Source organism: Dicentrarchus labrax, unplaced genomic scaffold (genome assembly GCF_905237075.1).
Source record: "Dicentrarchus labrax unplaced genomic scaffold, dlabrax2021, whole genome shotgun sequence".
NCBI lineage: Eukaryota > Metazoa > Chordata > Actinopteri > Moronidae > Dicentrarchus > Dicentrarchus labrax.
Window position 1 is genome coordinate 2000102 of NW_026136718.1, and position 20478 is coordinate 2020579.

General features: G+C 40.2%; 1 protein-coding gene across 4 annotated transcripts; it reads left to right on the top strand.

Annotated features, from left to right (window-relative positions):
• Positions 1–1328: 1328 nt before the first annotated feature.
• prrx1b (paired related homeobox 1b) lies at positions 1329–20220 on the top strand. Of its 4 annotated transcripts, none has more exons than XM_051375781.1 (5): positions 1329–2022; positions 8451–8626; positions 12954–13135; positions 16400–16465; positions 19377–20220. In XM_051375781.1, the coding sequence occupies exons 1-5, from the start codon at positions 1776–1778 to the stop codon at positions 19507–19509; spliced, it is 804 nt and encodes a 267-aa protein (XP_051231741.1). In that variant the 5' UTR covers positions 1329–1775; the 3' UTR covers positions 19510–20220. The 4 variants fall into 4 exon arrangements, with proteins under 4 accessions (XP_051231741.1, XP_051231743.1, XP_051231744.1 ...); XM_051375783.1 differs by having other exon boundaries at positions 19302–19457; XM_051375784.1 differs by lacking the exon at positions 16400–16465 and having other exon boundaries at positions 1330–2022; positions 19302–19457.
• The last annotated feature ends 258 nt before the right edge of the window (positions 20221–20478 follow it).

Consider the following 20478-nt stretch of genomic DNA (forward strand, 5'->3'; position numbering starts at 1 on the left):
GATGATGACCTGAGGACCCTTTCTGGTCTCCACCCACTAACACTGAGTGGGTGTGTGCCCCTCGGGGTTGCACTACAGGGGGAAGTTAAGGTTGTTAACTGCATGATGACCAAACATTGGTTTTCCATGAATTTAGTGATGAATCTGAATAAATCCGACACTGATGGCGCAGCTGTATTCTCTATATATTCTCTAGAATTTGTGTCTGTTTAGCCACTAAAGGCTCCACCTTCTCCAGCAGCTGGTCTCTAACTGCGTCTGTCTGCAGCAGCTTAAAGGACCACAGTGCTCAGTATGCAGAATAATGTGGGCTGGTTGGTAAAAGTGGCTGATTTTACTTTATAAACTGCCGGTGAAATCTTAACTTATCATTAACTACATGGTACATGATTGATTTGTTCAGTGTTATTTATCTGAATCTGCAAAGTAACTAATAACTAAAGCTATCAAACAGCTGGAGTGACTTATTACTGCACATTGTTGGGTTGAACCTCATCTGATCGACAGTAACGGATCCATTTAGTTCAACTCAAACTGTTTGAGGAAACCGATCAACTTAAACTGTTAAAGTTTATTAACTCCAACAGTTTAAGCATGAAAACACATATTTGTGTAGCTGAATTTACTAAAGCAAATTATTACATTACCTGTCAAAACAATTTAAAGTAGTCAATTATCAAAGTGGTCAAATCAGTAAAATGTAAATATTCTAAAGGAAGACTTAAAGAAAAAGAGTCAGTGGAACTACACACACACACATTTAAGTTAGAGTTATTTAACAATTAATGTTTAATTCAAAAAAAATGTATGTTTAGTGCCTCTTTTATTAGGATGATGCTGTTAGTTAGTTTAAAGTGTCTGTGCCAGTCTGAGCTGCTGTGGGGGGGGGGCAGGTCTGTGGATACTCTGACTGGCACTGGTTAGGGTTGGTTTAATTGGTGGCAGACCACAGGACAGTGGGAGCGGGTTTATCAACACACACACAGAGATAACAGCAGTGTGTGTGTGTGTGTGTGTGTGTGTGTGTGTGTGTGTGTGTGTGTGTGTGTGTGTGTCTGCTGGCTGCACACACACACACACGCGCACACACACACACACACACACACACTCAGCCAGGGGAACAAAAACAGGCCAAACTGGGGTGTTGATGGTGCTGATGGTGATGTTTCTGCTGAAGGGTGAGGGGGGGGGGACAGCTTGTGGTGGGGGCCTGTGAAACGTCAGACACAACATAAAGGCATTGCCACGTAATTAGAGAGAGAGAGAGAGAGAGAGAGAGAGAGAGAGAGCCTGGAGGTGCGGCGGTTACGTCCTGCCTCCCCGCTCTCTAGCTGCCGCTCAGCGAGCTTTGCGCACACACGGAGCTTTGCGCATCTGGTCGTCATCAGCAGCAGCAGCAGCAGCTCTTCCTGCTCAGATGTGACTCAACCAGAGTGGGAAGAGAAGCTTCTTCTCACAGGACCTCTTGTGTAAAACCCTCCTCGGACGTCGGTTCTCGGGCAGTAGGACGCCGCCGCCGCCGCCGCTGGATGGATTGGCTGTTTAACTTCTTTTAACGGGAAAAACGAGGCGAGGAGAAAAAGTTTGCTCAAGTTTTGTTTGCGCCCTCCGCGGCTGATCTGGATGCGAACAGATCCGCGTTGTAGCTCGGCAGAACCCGGGTCTGTCTCTGGCCGCTTTCTGGAGGCTTTCCGTGCAAAGGATCTTGGTTGTTCTGTGGTTCTTCCTCTCAGATCGACGCTCCGCTCTTTTTCCCGCAGTTCCCCACTTGCGTCATGACTTCTAGCTATGCACATGTAATGGACAGGCAAGCCTCGATATCAAACCGCCTGGAGAGTCCGATCACGTCGAACCTGGACAACCTGCAAGCCAAGAAGAACTTCTCGGTCAGCCACCTGTTGGATCTGGAAGAGGCCGGGGAAATGGTGGGCACCCAGGCGGACGAGAGCGTCGGAGAGGCGGGGAGGAGTATGCTGGAGTCCCCGGGGCTGACCAGCGGGAGCGACACGACCCAGCAGGAGAGTAAGTGAAACGCAGACCGGCAGGAACCCGAACCGAACCGGGCCGGGCCGGGACACAGTTCACACTCACGTATAACGACCAGATCTCAGTCATTTGTTTTCATTATGTTCTGGCGGGTGTCCGCGTGCAGGAGCGCATGAATGGAGCTCTGCGCAGAGCCGCGCGCACGGAAGGAATCCTTTAGTGAGTTTTGGCAATGCATCATCCCTGACGCCCCCCCCCAACCTCAAAACGGCCATTAATTTACCATTAACACTTTGATGTCAGTGAGGTATGGTGATGTTGGTGGACATGGTCAGTGGAGTCAAACTCTGGGGTAATAAATCTCCTTCCTCCTCCTCCTCCTCCTCCTCCTCCTCACTGTTCACCCAAATGAGGCCACATATTTTAGACCGAGCAGGTTTTGAACTTTTTTTATATAAGTAAAATGTTTTAGAGCTGTGCCCGGACACATGTGTGCTGGTTTTAAGATCCACATCTGTTTGAATTTATCAGTAAATAATGGAAGAGGCCAGACTGTCCGACCTCCGCTCATTCCTCCGTGTGCGCGCAACAGTGAGGCCGAGTTCGGTGAAGTAAAAAGCGGGCACTGCTCGCTGAGCTCCCGCTGACGGCCCCAGCTTGAAAATCTATCATATCTAACTTCATTGTAATAAAATGTTGCTTTGCGCGGATGGAAACTGACTAAAACTCGGATTAAACTCAACAACTCAACCGCTCGGCCTCTCCGGCGCACCGTAGAGAGAGTAAATAAACGCTCCCTTCTTCCTCCTCTCCTCCTCCTCCTCCTCTCCTCCCGCTCGCAGGCCCGGTTGCAGAGGCTGACAGAGCCGTTATGGGCTTTAATGAGTGTTATTGTTATTTCTTTTAAGGCTGAAAACCGGAGCGTGCGGGTGTGAGAGCTGTGCGGGAGGAAGTGGCCGAGGTCAGCTCGTTAATTCCCGCTTATTTTCGGGCCTGTCAAACCCTCAGAATACCGGAGCCTAATCATTTGTCATAATTAGTGCGCGTGTCTTCGCTGCAACAGTTAGGGACTCAAATATCACCGGATCTCATTTCACTGAGAGCTGACTTTAAAAAAAACAGCCCAGAATGAATCTGAGAGAACAAATGTTGGATTGATGAGCAGAAACAGTAGTGGTTTTATTTTGGATTTTATTCTGCAGAAGAAAGAATCCATTAAAGTTAATTACAACATTAAATACAATAATAACGTTTTGGAGCTTAATCACTCAATTTACTCTTTTTTCCCCCGATTTACTGACAGTAACGTGAACGCAACAGTTGGTTTGAGTCCCCCGAAATGTTGAATCTATTTCACAACTTGCAGTTAATTTGACACAAACTCATCACCGGAGCTGCTGCAACAGTAAAACAACATTTGACAGTAAAATAGGCCGTAAAGTAAACGGAGTTCGGTGCTGGAGCCTCTCTGAGTGGCAGCAGGGCTAATGGACTCTCACTGATAGCTGCTAATGAGATCAGTCTAATCACACGTGCTGGCCACACTTGCAGCTGCAGGATGATGATGAGGATGAGGATGGTGGTGAGGATGAGGATGGTGGTGAGGATGATGGTTTCCCTGCAGGTTTAATTAAAAGCTCTCTGAGACCGACCCGCCGCTCAGAGTCCGGGAGGCTTTCACTTCCCTCTCTTTAGATGTAATGTTCCTCATCCAGGAGAGAGTCTTATTTTTACTTTAATTTAAAATCCAACATTTAAAATGTGCTTTTTTTTTTAACGTGCTGTGTCACATTTTATGTTTCTTATTATAAAAAGAATTAAATCAACTAAATTAAAATATCGCACTCATCCAGGACTGTCATTTAATTTGTAATTTAATCTAATTAACCAGATTTAAACCATTATTCTGCTTTCAGTTGCTTTAAAAGTCGTTAAGGTATAAAATCTCCACCCATGTTGCCCCCCCAGCAGACAGAGCTCGGTCTGTGTCCGCAGCTTTCTCCGGTTGTAACGTCATCAGCTCGATGAAGTGCGTCATGATTTTCATTTGAAACTCGGGCCTGTGAAACGGGGGTTAGGGGGCGAGGGATGAGGGGGTGAGGAGTTGGGGGTGAAAGTATTCGGTCCCTGGTTTGACCATGTGCGGCTTCCATCAGCGTCTCCAGCCGCAGTCCGGTGTCCTCCCGCAGCCTCCGTACCGGAGCGCGCTGCAGCCTCGGAGCCGGTTTACAGGCTGCTGAGAGTGGGGGGGCAACAGAGAGTCCTGCAGGGAGAATGGCCTCAAATGTTCCCTCATACACATTCAAATGGATTCATGCAAACAAATATACATTTAAAAACATGAATGTGCTCAGCTTAACGCGAGCAAAGGGAGTTATTGGGATTTTAAGGCGGGAAAAGATCATTTTCTGTTTAAATATAATTTAAATAAAAAATAAGATATGACAGAAACATTCATAATAAATAAAATGCCAGCTGGGGTTTGTAGTTTTACTTTGAAAATTTCGATTTTACGTTAAGAAAATAAAATGTTTAGTGTTTTAATGGTTTTAATCTTCAACCCCGGGGGGTCAGGACCCCCACTGAGGGGCCGACAGATACATCTGAAAGGTCACTAAATGTTTAACAGGATTAAGAAAGAAGACAGAAAAATATTCAGCTTCATTAAATTCTGTTTATTTTTTCAGATTTATTTCTGATCTTTAAATCTGAATGTTTATTGATTTTTAATTTTATTCTAAAGGAATAAAAAAAAACAGCTCAACACAGAAGCAGTCAGATATTTCGCTCCAGATCATCAAACGAGCAAAAACAATTCAAACTAATTTATTTAGTTTGAAGTGAAGTCATTTTACACTAAAATGTCAAATTTGAGGATGAAAACTGACTTTTGGGTTTTCCTCTATATTATTGATTAAACCTCAATAACTGATCAATGGAAAGAAATTAAAATAAGGACTTTTTTTATGGACTTCTGAACTTAATTTATGTAGTTTACCTAAAAAAAATCACCTTCTGCTTTAATTTATAAAGTAAGTAAATGAACATAAAGACCTCGTACACACATTGATCAAATCAGCACAACTCACTCGTTCCACTGAAAGTCAAACCTCCAGAATTTATATCGTTTACAGCCTAATTATTCAACTCTTTCTCTGTTGTCTCACAGCCAAGTTTTGTTGTTGGTAACTGTAATTAATGCAGAAACTTTTCACGCAAATTCTCTAAAATGTAAAGAAAAATTAAGCCAAAATAAAAAAAAATAAAAACGGAAGAAAAAAAGGTTCTTAAGATGTAAAATATATTTTACTGGCAGCAGCATTAGGTAGTAGTGGAGTATTAATAATAATAGTAATATAATATTAATAGTAAAAAGCTGAATACACTCAAATATAAATGATTCAATTCATATTTTTTATTTCACAAAATGAGGTTATTTATACTTTCTGAGTCCGACCTGTAAAAATGAAACTGTATTTAAACGTGAACTAGCATCAGGAGTATTTATGGTTTTATTTAAAGGGCTCGCTCTGTTCTTTAAAGCAGCACATAAACACAACAAGCTGTCTCCTGATTGGCTGAGACTGCAGGGGGGGAAGTTTTCCTCTAATTAGAGGACATGGTGACAACAGAGCGAACACACTGCAGCATCAGAGTGTGTGACAGTCAGCGAGTGTGTGTGTGTGTGTGTGTGTGTGTGTGTGTGTGTGTGTGTGTGTGTACAAGCAGTAAAACACAAGCAGTAAAATACAAGTTGTACATTAAAGTTAGTGCTTTCTGTTCTCAGTTCTCTAATAAAAGACAAAAATTTGCTTTTGTAGCATTAAAATATTCTTTTAATTCAGTTTCTTTAAGAGTTGTGAATATTAAACGCTCTCATTTTTAAAATGATTAAAGGTTTCTAAAGTCCTAACTCCACATTTTGAGGATTTCTTGAATCTTTTTGGAAGAAAAAGAAGATGAATTTTTATTAAAATCAAACATTTTCTCCGCAGGTTGAGTAGACGATATAAAACCTTTTAGACTTACTGAGCGAACTCCTTCCACCGAGGAAGAACATGAGATTTGGTCGAAAGAAGTTTTTTTTTCCAACATGGACATTCTTTATCTGAAGATTGTGTCTGAAAGCCTTCTAAAGGTTTTTAAATTGCTGAAGACTTTTATTAAAAATCTTTCTGATCGTGATGGACGACGGATTCAAATCTTTTACTGAAGCAAAAATTTAAATATCACAATTTTAAAAAACTTCTTTACGAGTAAAAATCCTGCTTTTAATATTAGAATAAGGTCAAACATTAAACAAGAAACCTGCAGATTATCTGAAGAATCACATTTACTATCAGCTAAAACGAAACGCTGCACAGGTTCAATTCTTTTAATCAACATATTCAAACATATCTGAAATTATTAACTTTTACTTAATTAAAAATAATTTTATGAGTCAGTTTTTTAAATTATGTGAACACCAAATAAACAAATATATTCAGGTGGGTCACGTTTATCTAAAAATGATCATAAAAGACATAAATACAACCAACATTTGTCCTCGAACGCTGATTGAATGCAAAGAAATAACTCCAAAAAACTTCAGACTACTAGAAGAAATAATTTTAAAACTGTTGAATGACCGACAGAATTTTTTACAGTTTTCAGGGTTTAAAGTCAAAACATTCAGTTTTATTTATTTATTTGAGTGTAAAATCGGAATCTGTGAAGTTTTTCCAGCTGCCAGATTAATGTCACAATGTGTGTGTGTGTGTGTGTGTGGTGTGTGTATAATCAGGCAGGAACATGGATGATCACAGTCTCTGTTTTTGGATGTGAACGTGTTATTTTGTGGTCTTGTTGTGGTGGTTTCAGCCTGCAGGAGCATTCACACTGAACACATGGAGCTGGATTATATATTTATCTCATTCTGTTTGTTTGGTAATCAGGAAACGAACCAAAGAACCGGTCACTTCCTTTTTTAAACTCAGTGCTGTGTCTCTCATGCAGATATTCTGGTTTTATTCGTCCAGGATCTGTCTGGTATTTATGGATGGGATTCAGTTTGTGGTGCCCCCAGAGACGTTGTTGTTGTTACTGGGTGTATGATCCACACTGGGAACTTGTTTCTGGGAAAAATATGTCACTCTGGAATTATTGTAATGCCAGTTGTTTCCATATAGCTGTTTTTAATGTGCGTCAGTGGGGCCTTTAGGACAGAAAGATTCTTTTTCTTGGACATTTTTGGCTTTAATTGATAGAAAAGTGGTTGACTGTCGGACAGGAAGTGTGTGGAGAGAGTGAGGGACGGCGTCCAGGTTGGACGTTGTAGAGAACGCTGACTGCGTCTTACCCACTGAGCCATATTTTGATGCACATTTCTCAACATTTTCTGTTAAAGTAGAAGATTCAGAATTTAGACCCTTCACTTCAGTAGAAATATTGTAATGCAAACATAATAATAAAGTTTATTTGTATATGAAAAACAGGCCGGCACCGGGAATAACTGCGGAATGAACCTTTAAAAATTATAACAACATTAATGAAACAGAGAAAAATGTAAAAACTACAGTTGAATTAAAAAGTTTGATGAAATGTTCCACGAGTAGAGAAATATTAGCTGTACTCGCCTGTGTCAAGTAAAAGTACTCAGTAGCAGCTGAAGGTCAGGTGGTAGAGCAGGTTGGTCATTGATTAGAACTCTTTGATTAAACTGATCAGTTAGATTAAACTGTGACAATACGCAATCATTTTTATACTTTTCTATAATCTGAACACACTCATGCAAACAGCGACCACAAAACCTGCTGAACAATTATTATAGATCACCTTTAAGACCCCAATAAAGAGAAAATAATGGATAAATAAAAACAAAAACAAATGATGGTAATCTGATGTATTTCTGATCCTTCATTATCTGGATGAACGTCAGTGATTCTGTTGTTTTAATTAATATTCACAAAATATCTGAATAATTGAATTAATCTGAATCTATTACAGCGAATAACAAACAAATAAATGTCTTATTTATCAGGATCATAATAGTGATTAGTGTAACCAGTTCACTCCCGTTTTTACCAAACCACCAACATCTGTCCTCCAACGCTGATTTCATACAAACAAATAACCAGTTTGTTAAACTCTAAACAGCTTGAATGAAGTGAATTGCTGCTTTCTAAAGGTCCACATATACTTCCTGTGATGTATTTATGATCATTTGTTACTTGATGGATGACCGTCAGTGACATTATTATTATGATTATTATTATTAATGTCTGAGGTCTGAGGAGGCTCCGCAGTGAATGCAGCGAGCTCTATTTATTATTACATTTTGATGAGGTCTGACACGGGGCTTTAGACCTCGTTCTGTTATTGTACCTCCTCCGGCAGAGTGTCTGCGGCCACAAAGAACAACCTTGTGAAGTCTTGTGAAGGTTATATAACACCGGCTTTTCTCCTTCTTCTTATTCTGCCTGCAGATGAACAGATGAACACGGAGGAGAAGAAGAAGAGGAAGCAGCGCAGGAACAGGACCACCTTCAACAGCAGCCAGCTCCAGGCTCTGGAGAGGGTGTTCGAGAGGACACACTACCCCGACGCCTTCGTCAGGGAGGACCTGGCCCGCCGGGTCAACCTCACCGAGGCCAGAGTCCAGGTACGGACGGGGAGGTCGCTGCAGACTGTGCTGTTAGTTTCCTTCAGACCTCGAGGCTCATGCAGAGCAGCCAACAGTGGATGTTTCTAGCTAGAAAAGATTAAAATATATTAGAATATCATTTTTCGTGAGGTTAAAAATGTCCTTTAAAGTAAAGATGACCTTTTAACCCTTTAAGATTAAACCCTGCTCATATTGTATCCCTGTTTAACAATGAATGCCAAATCATTAAACATTCACCCGTCAATCAATCTCCAACTTTTAACCACACAGAGCGAAGGTTCATTAGTTAGCCAGCCAGCTAACAGCATGGCTCCACTCACTGCTAATGTAGCTGCTGTTAGCTTGTTATCGTAGCCAGCAGAGATATCACCTCAGTGCTTTATTCCCAGCAGTCCAACTGTCCTCCGTCGGCATCGGCTGCTGTATTCGGTCCCAGCCCCACATTCAGAAATATACAGGAAACACACAAACACATTAAAGCAAACAGCGCTCTGATTTCTGTTTCATGTGGACTTTAAACTTTAAATCCACTATTTGGATATTCACTGTTGATTACGACCGAAGCTCCGGAGCCCAAATATTCCTATTTTGGGACAGCAGGATCCCTAATTCTGAATAATTTGTGGTAATGTGAGGATGGCGGGCAGAGTGACACTTCACGCAGGGAGTCAGTCATTAAATCCCGGGAAGTTTGAAGTTTTCCCTCCAGCAGCAGCGGTTTATCAGACAGATTCAACCTTTGATCAGCGGACAAGAAGCCATAAAAGTCCCCAGATTGAAAGGATTCACATTACTGAAGCCGGGACGGAAACTCGGTACATCAAAAATAGTTCTGAAAGTTTTGGAAACCCTGTTGGACCAAATCATCTGTGTGACTGAAAATGCGATTTATGAAATGATTCCTGCAGGGTTCTGTTTGTATTGCAGCGGGAAGCAGCAGAGCGCTCACATCATCTGTTAGCGCTTAATAGATTTAGTTAATAATCCTACTTAGTGGCTAGCAGTTATCAGGGCCTATTAGCATGTTTAGATTTCACACACTGATAAGAGCCTGTCAGCAGCTTCCATCATGTGTTGAATAATTGCTGACGGTTGAGAGTCTGCGAGCAGTTTATAAACTCCCCCAAAGGACTGGATGTGATCAGAAAAGTGGATGTAATGATGTCTAATTTCCTCAGAGGTTTACAGATCGGTGATAAACGGCAAATGTGTTGAACACATGCAGCAGAACGGGAGCTAAATATGATGCTGCGATTGGCCAAATGAATGATATCACACTTAGGAGTGTTATCAATTAAAGAACCCGGAGGATGGATTTAATATCTTCAATGCAAGTAGAGTTATTGAGTCTGACCTCTGGAGGTTGTGTAGGTTTGGTTTCAGAGGTTAGGAAAGAGGGAGCAGAGACTGAGATGAGACATCTTTAACCACAGAATATCAAATATTACAGTTAAAGAATTAAATAATAATTAGTTTATGAATCCATTCTTGTTTCTGAAACTATTAAAATGACTAATTGTCGGGGCGTCTGATAGCCAGGTGCTCATTAGGTCTGTGTATGGGCAAGAATCTGGCCAAATGTGTCACGATAAAGGGGTTACAATTCAATATATTGTGATACTCTACATTCATTCTTAAAAAGAATTAATATGCATAAAAGGATCTCCATTAGTATTTATCAAAACTCCTGTACCATCCGACATCACAGCCCTCAGTTTATCTGTTTAAACACAAAAATCAATGCAGTGTTTCTGAGAATTGATTATAATAATACTAACTTTATTTGTAAAAGCACTTATCTAAACAAAGTTACAAAGTATAAATACATGAGAATAAAGCAAAGATAAAAATATGCATTCAAAAATGGAATTTCAGAACAACAGAAAATAAAAGAACACAGCAGCAATATCACATTTACAAGTTATTCCTGGAAAGAAATCTTTAAGCAATGATTTAAAAACAGGTTCTTGACTTATTGGAACGAGCGAGGGTTAGCTAGAGGATCTCAGGTTATGAGTTACGGAGTCAACCTCAACTTAACTGGCAACCGATGAACGGAGACGACTAACTGAGGTCATATGTGGCGTTCTGCTTTTCCACCAACGGGACTCTTTTCTGGTTCAGGCACCTCATTTCGGGGCATTTTGACCAAAATGAAATCAGTTCAGAACCAAGTGGTCGTGTCATATTCTAAAGTGGTTCCACTAAAAACTGCTGGAAACATCGGCTGCTTCATTAGATAGCACCATGGTTCCTGGAGTCTTAAGTGGAACTGGTTCAAGAACCAGACCTAATTCGTTCTGGTTCAGGCCACCAGTCTGGAACTGTTTGTAGCATTTCGACCAAAAATAAATTGGTTCAGAACCCGAAGACTTGGTTTCCATCTGAAACCAAAAAATTCCAGGTTTAAGGCTCCAAGAATCTTGAACGCAACCGGCTCCAAAACCAGAACGAGTCTGGCTGCGTAACAGCCCCATGAATCTCCACCAATCAGACGGCCTCAGGCAAACTGTTGCTGTAGCCTGTCAGACAAAACCCAGGGCAATAAAAGTCCCAACAAAGCCTGATGTTGCTCTTGAGGCGTGTGTTTCTGCATTTATGTAATCAGAACTTCTTCAGCTGAGGAGATTTTACAGAGAGTCACTCAAACTGCAGCTGTGAGACTGTAGAAGAGAAAGGAACGTCACCTGTGTGTCCGTGGAAATCACCCCCCGAGTTGTCGTGAACAAGCTTTAAAATGACGATTACATAACAGTAAAAGTTCATAAAGTATTCTTTTAAACGCATACAGGCCTTCTGTTTATTATCAATATGAATTATACGTGTATGAGAGTGGATGTGTACCCAGAATGCTTTTCTGTGTGTTTTAATTGGCCATTTTGTGAGCGCAGCAGTGAGAGTGTTTGTTCTGTGGGCAGAGCGAGTGGGAAAGAGGAAATAGTGATGTTGGAGGGAGAGAAGCAGCACATCTGTGATTAATGTGTAGCAGAGAGCGATGCAGAAATCCTTTGATAAAAGAGACGCGGGGCTCATTCCTGAGGCTGTGCGTCAGTGGACAGCGAGCCCCTGCGAGCGCCCACAGCTTCTAATAATGGATTTGATTTCACAGCGAGGAGCGGCGTTAGCACCCCCCGAGTCACGTCGTCATCTGTTTAGCAACGGGTCGGTGGGGGGGGGCGTTTGTATTTTAAAGAAGTGTTTTTAACCGAGGCAAGAGAACGGCCGGGTTGATCTGTTTTTAGATTTTAGAGTTTTGTAGTGCTTTTTATTGTCATTCCACGTGACGAAGGTCAGAATACAACCAGGAAATGTGACACATCATCACCTCATTTGAGTCTTCACACCAAGTACATGTGTTGGTGTTTCTCAGTGTAACAAAACTTAGTTTCAATTCACAACCAACCAATACCAGGGCCACAATCACTAATGCCAATACACAGTACACTACACGTTAATACAGTTTCATTATCACTGAATTATTATTCACTCATTTCTCTGTCAAATGTTTATCTAATGCTAATTTGTTTTTGTGAAGCAGATTGATGTTACAGTTGATTCTCAATAAGACGTAGTTTCAGTAGAATCAATACTTTAGGTGTCATTCTGCTGACCCACATTCCAGTAAAAACTTTAAACGTTTTAGAAATTAAGTTTTTTGATAATTAGAATTAATTTTACAATTGATGCCCAGAGAATAAGAACAGGCTGTGAGGTGTGCAGGAGAAACTACGAAACTCGCAACCACCGTAGAAGAAAAAGAAAAAGAAAATATAACAACGATAATAATAATATCAATAAAGATATTTGGATTATTGTACCAAATGCAAATGAAACCAGGTAACTATATAAAATGAAACCCCGATTCATCAGTCATAACTCTTTTTTTAAAAAGGGTTACCGCACATCAGAAACAAAAAAGTCTCTTCACACGCTCTTCGATATAAACACACTCCTGAACACAGCCTCAAATATCTCTTAATGTGCAGATAAAGAGCTCAGGATGTTGTTAAAGTAAACTCATTGTCCACTCACTCTCACAGTCTTCATCGCCACATATGAAAGCTTCTTATTATGTTGTATGTTGTATTCTGATGAAGACGATGAGATGAACCTTTGAGTTTAATTTGTTGTGTAACTGAATGTAAACTTTGGGGTTCTGATTCGTCCAATGGGAACTCGTTGTGCTGACCTTTTTTGTATCTTTGGGCCTTTGAGTGTTTCTGTAAAGAGTGTGTGACGGTCGTAGCGTCCATCACAAGACGAGCGCCTTTCAATCGCTCACTTTCACTCAACCTCATTCCTGCTGTTTCCTCTTTGCTTCCAGGTTTGGTTCCAGAACAGGAGAGCCAAGTTCCGCAGGAACGAGCGCGCCATGCTGGCCAGCAAAAACGCCTCGCTCCTCAAATCGTACTCAGGAGACGTGACGGCGGTGGAGCAGCCAATCGTACCGCGCCCTGCACCACGCCCCAACGACTACCTGTCCTGGGGCAGCGCTGCCCCCTACAGGTAGAGACCACTCTGCTTTCTCAGCCAGTAACGTCTGTTTGCACACCACACCAACATCTGCGTTAACGCCGCCGCTCTGCAGCACAGCAGAGGAAGAGGAACTTAAACTACCAAAGTAAAAGCACAGCAAAAAGAGATTCAAGTGTCAGCAGTGAGAGTAACGTCACTGAGAGGAAGTGGAGTTTACTGCTGGGGGGAAACCTCGTATCTCCAGTTTTTCATGTTTTTACTTTAGTTGAAGAAGGGAGGAAGGAAAGAAGAAAATAGCAAAGAATGGAGGAAAGGAAGGAGAAAAGAAGTTAACGAATGACATAAAGTAGGAAAGGAAGCAAAGGAGGAAGAAAGGAAAGAAAGGACTGAAGTAAGACAGGAAGGAGAAAAGAAGATGGAAAGAAACACAGTTAGAAGGAAGGAAAGAACAAGCACAGGAAAAAAGGAGGAATAAAGGAGAAAAGTAGAAAAGAAAAAGTAAAGAAATGAAAGAAGGAAGAGCAGGAAAGAAATAAGTAGAGACACAACACACAGAAGGAAAGAAGGGAGGAAACAATGAAAGAAGGGACTGAAGTAAGAAACAAAGGACAGTAAGAGGGAAGGCAAGAAGAAAAGAATGAAGTACTAATAAAAAGAGGAAAGGGGGAGAAAGTTAATAAATGACAGAAAGTAGGATGGGAGAGAATGAAAAAAGAAATAAGGAAAGAAGCAAATGACAGTAAGAAGGAAGGAAAGGACAAGTAAATAAAGAAAACAGGACGAAAGGAGAAAAGAACAGAAAAGGTTAAAGAAAGGAAAGAAGGGAGGAAACAAGGAGAGAAGGGACTGAGGGAAGGAAAGAAAGAAGGAAAGGAACAAACTGACATTACAGGAGTTAAAGTAGAAAGTCTTTCCTCTGCGTTCTGCTGCTGAATCACACCGAGTGTCTCCAGTTGAAAAAGCATGAGCTGAAACCACAATAACCACATGTTAACAGCACACACACACACACACACACACCCTGGCGCTGCTTCCTGTTATTGTTTCATTTCCTCCTCCTCCTCTACCTGCACATTCTCCTCATAGCTCCTCTGATCATCTTCATCTCCTCTGATCCACCTGGACTCAGCGTGACGATGATTCATTCCACCTTTATTTACACGTCCTCCGCTGACAGTGAACAATACTGGACTATAAAAGCAGGTTCAAAGGATGAGTCTGGTGATCTTCTGTATGTTTCTTCTTGTCATTAAATCTCAACCCAAACCAGCAGTGTGTCCGTCCGTCCGTCCGTCAGTACTGTCTGACTTCCTGTCTGTGGCTCTCAGCTCCAAGCTCATTATCTCACAAACATGTAGTTTAATGTTTAACTGAAACGTAAATATAACCTGAACCGGCTGCTCGCTGTAGTTTTTAATCCAACAAACGGGAGGAAATGAGTCGGGGACTATTTCCAGCGGCGGATGAATCCACATTTGGTGCTGTAGAGAGTGTCTGTAGGACGGTTTGTAAATGAACTACAGTGTGTGAGTTCATATTGATGAAGGAACACTGATGAGTTGGCACAGAGAAGAAGATGGATCACATGTTGGATTTGGACTCTTTTATAATGGGATGTGTTGACAAGAGGGAACATATAGTAACTCCAGACCATCACACCGAACTGAGTGGACAATGAGCTTTCTATTATCCACTATCAGAGGGTAATATTATACTTATTACATATCTGACAGTTACAGTTACTGCTCACCTTTCAGATTATAGTTTTACTTTCAAAATAAATGTCTGCTGAAAAATCCCCCAAATTATTATTAATTCCGTAAAACATCTGGAAAAAGTAAAAGTGAAAGTCATTCTTCCTCTTTTTATCTAATCTAAAATCACTTTAGTTCCCAAGAGCGAATATTCTTCGATAAATTAAGATATCTTTAGATACTTTATTATGTTGATTTTTTTTTGCAGATATGAACATAATTCCTCAGAGAAACAGCTGGTTCCCTGTTTTACTTAAAAAAAGCTGAACTTTTACGTGTAAAGCAGTATTTTTCCGTTGTGATTCTTCAGTATTTTTGTGGCTGCTTTGGCCAAAACTCTCGGTGCCAAACTGCCATGTTAAATTTAACGTTTTAGCACAAACTGCTGCACTGACATACGGCGTGCAAAACACTAAATCACACGCCTGCTCCTCCAGTGTAAATTTCTCCTTTATGCTTTCCAGCACTGTAGTATATCAGAACTGGCGTACGATCTTAAACATTATGTAATCTGTATATCTGTGTAAGTTGCAGGTTTGTTATTTGTCGTGTTAGATGTTAAGCTCTAAAAATAATGCACACTAAGCTTAAATGATTTGGGGTTTTTCTCTCCAATTTAGGTTTTATACATTAATATTGAGCCAAAGTAGCTTTACACTGTAAAAAATGTCATTAGATTTTTTACGGTGAAAAACTGTCAAAGCATTAAACAGTAAAAGATTGTAAACACAAATTTGGTTAAAGTTTCTATCTCACAGCAAAACCTTTATTTTTACGTCATTTTAAAGGAATTTATAGAGAATAAAGTTTTACAGACTGTACATTTTAGAGAAAACTGTTTCTTTTAATGGTAAAAACTTGTAGTTAAAAGGTCAAATATGGATTAATATCTTTTTACCGTAATAGTAGAAAAAGTTTTGTACCGTAAAAATAACTTATTTTTGTGTAAAACTCTCCAAAACTTCAGTAAAAGATTCTTCCTCCATCGCTGTTAGACGGCTTCTTTTTGGACTTCTCCCTTTCTGTGTCTGTACTCTTCCCTGCAGCCATTCCCACCCTGCGTATCAATAACAGTCCTGTCGTGCACATATCGAACTCCAGACTAATTGTGTTGAATGAAAACACTCTTTTTCCCTCAACCTCACTCCCATCGCTCCCGTCTGTTAGCGTGAGCGTGAGCGGAGGCGGGGCCAGATCCCGTGACCCTCCTGATGAGGTGATAATGTGAAAACAAACCGTATTAAATCCACTGTTGACCCCTGCGACCCCTCTCTGCTACACTACACCAGATAATGAACGCTACACAGAGACAGAGCTCTACTGGGCAACATTTTTTGTGACTCTGGTTACATTGGTCATGATTTACGGTAATCCTCCGTTATGAAACTCGGTATAAAATGTCAAACCCTTGCGGCCTCGGCTCGAGCTCACTGAGAGCTTTTTGGCCGGACGCGGGGCAGCGAGGGAAATCTGCTGTGAAACAGGAATAATGCTATGTGGCTAATGTGGTGCTAACACTTCACTGTATATTATCCTAAAGCTGGTATCCGATGCCGGAGGGGGGGCCAGTGCGAGTGCCACAGAAAATGCTGCCCTCAGAGAACAAGTACGCTTTCACTTTACTACATTGAGTTCTTTGTTGTTAGCGGTATTCTCCTTTAAAGAAAAATACTGCTGTTTACTTCACGTTTTACTTTATTCACTGTTTTCAAAAGCCTTACTTTTTTTTTTTTTTTGCTTCTTTTTATAATTTTAAAGGTGTTTCCTGATTGTATTTCTTGCATTTTATTTTGCCTTTTGAATGTTTTTGTATTAATTTTCCACTTTTGTTGTTGTTTGTTGTTGTTGTCTTTATAGGATCCAGCCAGTATTTCTGCACATTTCAGCCCTTTTTTAAAAACATTAAGCATCCGGTTTTCTACCTTTCCTCTGGCAGCCATTGGTTTCCACTCATTTATAATTTCTATAGAGTGAAAGCAAAAGATTCTGGGTAACACTTTATATTGAGGTACACATATTAAACATTAACTAGTTGCTTATTTGCATGCATATTAGACGCATATTGATTTTATCAGTTGCTAACGCCTTTAACTAATTAATAGGTTCTCCTTCAATAACGTCCTAATTACTGCTCATTGATAGTTAGTAAGGAAGTTGGTGTGCATGAATTATGATCTCAATATGCTTATTGAGCCTTAACACAGACAATAAATATACTCTATTCTTATGTAACAAAACACAAAACACAAGCGTTAATAGTGTCCAATTAACTCTAGATTAAGTTGTTCTAAATCAGAATAAGAAGAAGACTTTTGAGGTTTCTCTCAACAATCAACTGTTTCTCGTCTCTGATTGGTTGTTTTCGTTCGGGCCCGGTTGATTCTTGCAAATACTATTAGGAGCACCAAGAGGAGCCAGAGGAACCTGATTTGTTCACAGATTATCTGTTTTCTGTTCTACTGTCAGGATATAGTGAAAGTTTGAACAAATATGACAAAAAATATTTTCATAAAAATTTCATACTGCAGCTTTAAGATAATAATTAATGTACAACCTTGTTATTTTCTATCAATAAGAAGTAATTCAGAGTTTATTGAGGGAAATCCCTGAGTAGCATTAATACATTCTTTATAATGACTAACATGCTAATAGGGAACTAGTTTATGGGGAATATGTGTACCTTAATATAAAGTGCTGCTTTTGGTTAAAAAGTCATGTTGTCTTTGTGTCTTTAAGTCCATCTGTTGGTCTGATTAAATGTTTTACAGCAACAAGAAAAAAAACTAAAGAATAGAAAGAATAAAAGTAACTTCCAATGTGTTTTAAGTTAAACTTTCACAAAAAACGCAGCGTTGTTCTCCGTTCTGTAAACTTTACTACATCTAGTCATTTTTAATGTTTAGACAGAGAATATTTTCATCCTTTTTTTTGCAGATAATTGTTGCCAAAGATGAGTCTTCAATGACAATTAAAGACAAACTGAATGAACGTCATAAAATAAAGTCAATAATTTTGCGGCTGAAACTGAAAAACCTCCAAAACATTTAATCCGATCTGTAGGACCAGATAAGAGTAATTATAATTATATTATATGATAAGTGTGAATTTCCCCCTGGGGATCAATAAAGTATCTCTCTATCTCAGAGGACATCAATTTGACAACAACAAAAGCAGACAAGATGCTTACCAAAACACAGCGAACATTTAGCCTCTGTAAATTGACTACTGGCATGAACTTAAAAACAAAGGCTGCCCAAATTTATGGCATTTTTGGTTTAAAAAAAACAACAAACAAGTCAATAAATCATGGATGGAGAGACACGGCTGTTTTGTAAGAAAGCCAAGAAAGAGAGACGAGAGGTGAAAAAACACACTTTAGTACGAAGACAAAAAACTGGGAAAAAGGAAAGAAAGACACAAATTTAACAAGAATTAATAACAAGAATTCCCCGAAAAAGCAAAAAAAAATGTATGAAAATGAACACTGACTGTGGATGTTCATGGAGCAGTTGACAGAAAATGTTCCAGCGCTTTCTGCCACATCTCATGGTCTTCATCAAACTCCATCTGTTGATGAAGGCCATGAGATGTGGCAGAAAGCGCTGGAACATTCAGTTTTTGTCATCTGCCATTTGTTTTACTGTTATTTAACCCATTAATGTCCACATAGGGGTCACCAAAGCTTCACAGGGGGTCGCAAGGCCTTTTTTTAAGCGGTAGTTGTGCCTTTATCTCAGTATTTCATTCATTTCTGTTTTTAAAGTTTTCGATTATCATTTAAAGATCCCCTCCAGACATTTATTACATCATACAGAAATAGTCTACTGGAACAATAATGAGTGGCGGATAAAGTTTAAAGCTACAGTAGATAACTTTTATTAAAACTCTTCACTATGTCCTGACAGTGGTACATCGACCGGGCCTGAACAAAAACAACCAATCAGAGCCGAGAAAAATAGTTGATTAATGAGTCTCATTCCTGGGGTTGTCAGTTAAAGACTCCTACGGTCAGGATATAAAGTTTCAGCATATATGACACATAGTTATTTTTATAAAGTGTACCTACATTATTGTCACTATTCACAGAGCCTTCAGCCTCGTCCTGCATTAGAAAAGTACAAAGATAAAGAAAAATAGAACAATGGCTGTCAGGGAGGAGAAAACATTGAAATCTTGGAAATAATCAGCTCAATATTCATCCAAATCTCTGGTTTTACACAAACTTCCTGCAGGTATTGTGTTCACTGTTTGGATTCTTATATGTGCCTTAGAAAAGAGCTTCCTTAAGGAAAAAGGTTGGAAAATGCTGGGTTATAATGTGCCAGAACACTGGTTGAGTTCCTTTGGGGGATTTTTGGGCTGTGAGTGTGTTAACGTCAGATTTTAAATCTTTTCACATGATCAGTGATACATTTTTTTTGATCCTTTCCATATTTCCACAGCTGCGGCTCACGCTGAGCTTTAGCTCGCCGTCAGCCACAGGTGATGTAACCTTTTCCCCTCCTCTTGTCTCTCAGCGCCATGGCCACCTACCCGCCCACCTGCTCCAACACCAACACGTCCCAGGGAATGAACATGGCCAACAGCATCGCCAACCTGCGGCTCAAAGCCAAGGAGTACAGCTTGAACCAGGTGCCCACGGTCAACTGAGAGGAGGAGAGGCCGGGGGGTGGGGGCTTGCGCGCTGGAGGAGGGGAGGGGACCCTCTCTGCCGCTGGACGCCGTCTCTGGGATGAGCGCCTTCTCACGTACCCCGGATCATGAAGTCTCCTCTGCCTTCTGGAGCAGTTCTATCACCTATATGCAAAAAATGTTGGAGTGATGGCAGGATTTTCCCTTTTTTTTTATCCTCCTGAGCATCACTGAACTATTGTTTGTACAAAAAAAAGACATCTATTGGATGCTGTATCCGAATATCTGCGTAGTTTTACTTTGTGATTGTGACTGAAATGGAGAGTTTTCAATCAGAGAACTTGTTCTCGGCGGAGACTCGTGCATGGACTACGTGGAGTTCCCTTTGTCCCTTTGGCTGTGGTGTTGGATACAATTACACACCAAATTTGGGATCAACAACACTTTTTTTTTCTCTCTCTCTCTTTTAAAACCAACGACAAACCGCCAAGGACTTCTGACATTTATGCAATTTCTTTAAAAAGAGTTAGTTTTGTTTTTTTTCTTCCCACATTTCTTTCCATGTTATACCACTGACGAGCAACATTTTCATGTAATAGTCCAATATAAAGGAGAGGCTAATGTATTTCTGAATCCAAAAACCAGTAGATTCTCTTAATTTCCTATGATATCCTTTATTTGTAACAGAATAAAAAAACTTGTATATGAATAAAAATGCATTTCAAGCAATGCAATGGCACAGTGTCCAATTCAACAAAGGAGGGGAAAACGCCAATTTTTGGAGTGACTCTTCGTGGTTGGAAGGTTTTTAAATCACCATAACAAAAATATACGATTGCTACATTGCAATGGAGACTTAAATCATGCTTCACAAACTATAAGAAATAAGCATGTTTATAGTTGAAACCATTTGGAAAAGCAGAATGATCTTGGACCTCGTGTACGCCCCATAAAAGAGAGATTTACAACTCGAGAACAGATCCTCCT

Excerpts from the sequence above, each read along its gene's own strand:
- prrx1b (XM_051375781.1), top strand. The coding sequence starts at position 1,776 with ATGACTTCTAGCTATGCACATGTAATGGACAGGCAAGCCTCGATATCA. Across the intron at positions 13,136-16,399 it reads GGCAGCGCTGCCCCCTACAG|CTGGTATCCGATGCCGGAGG; the intron begins GTAGAGACCACT and ends ATTATCCTAAAG. Across the intron at positions 16,466-19,376 it reads ATGCTGCCCTCAGAGAACAA|CGCCATGGCCACCTACCCGC; the intron begins GTACGCTTTCAC and ends CTTGTCTCTCAG.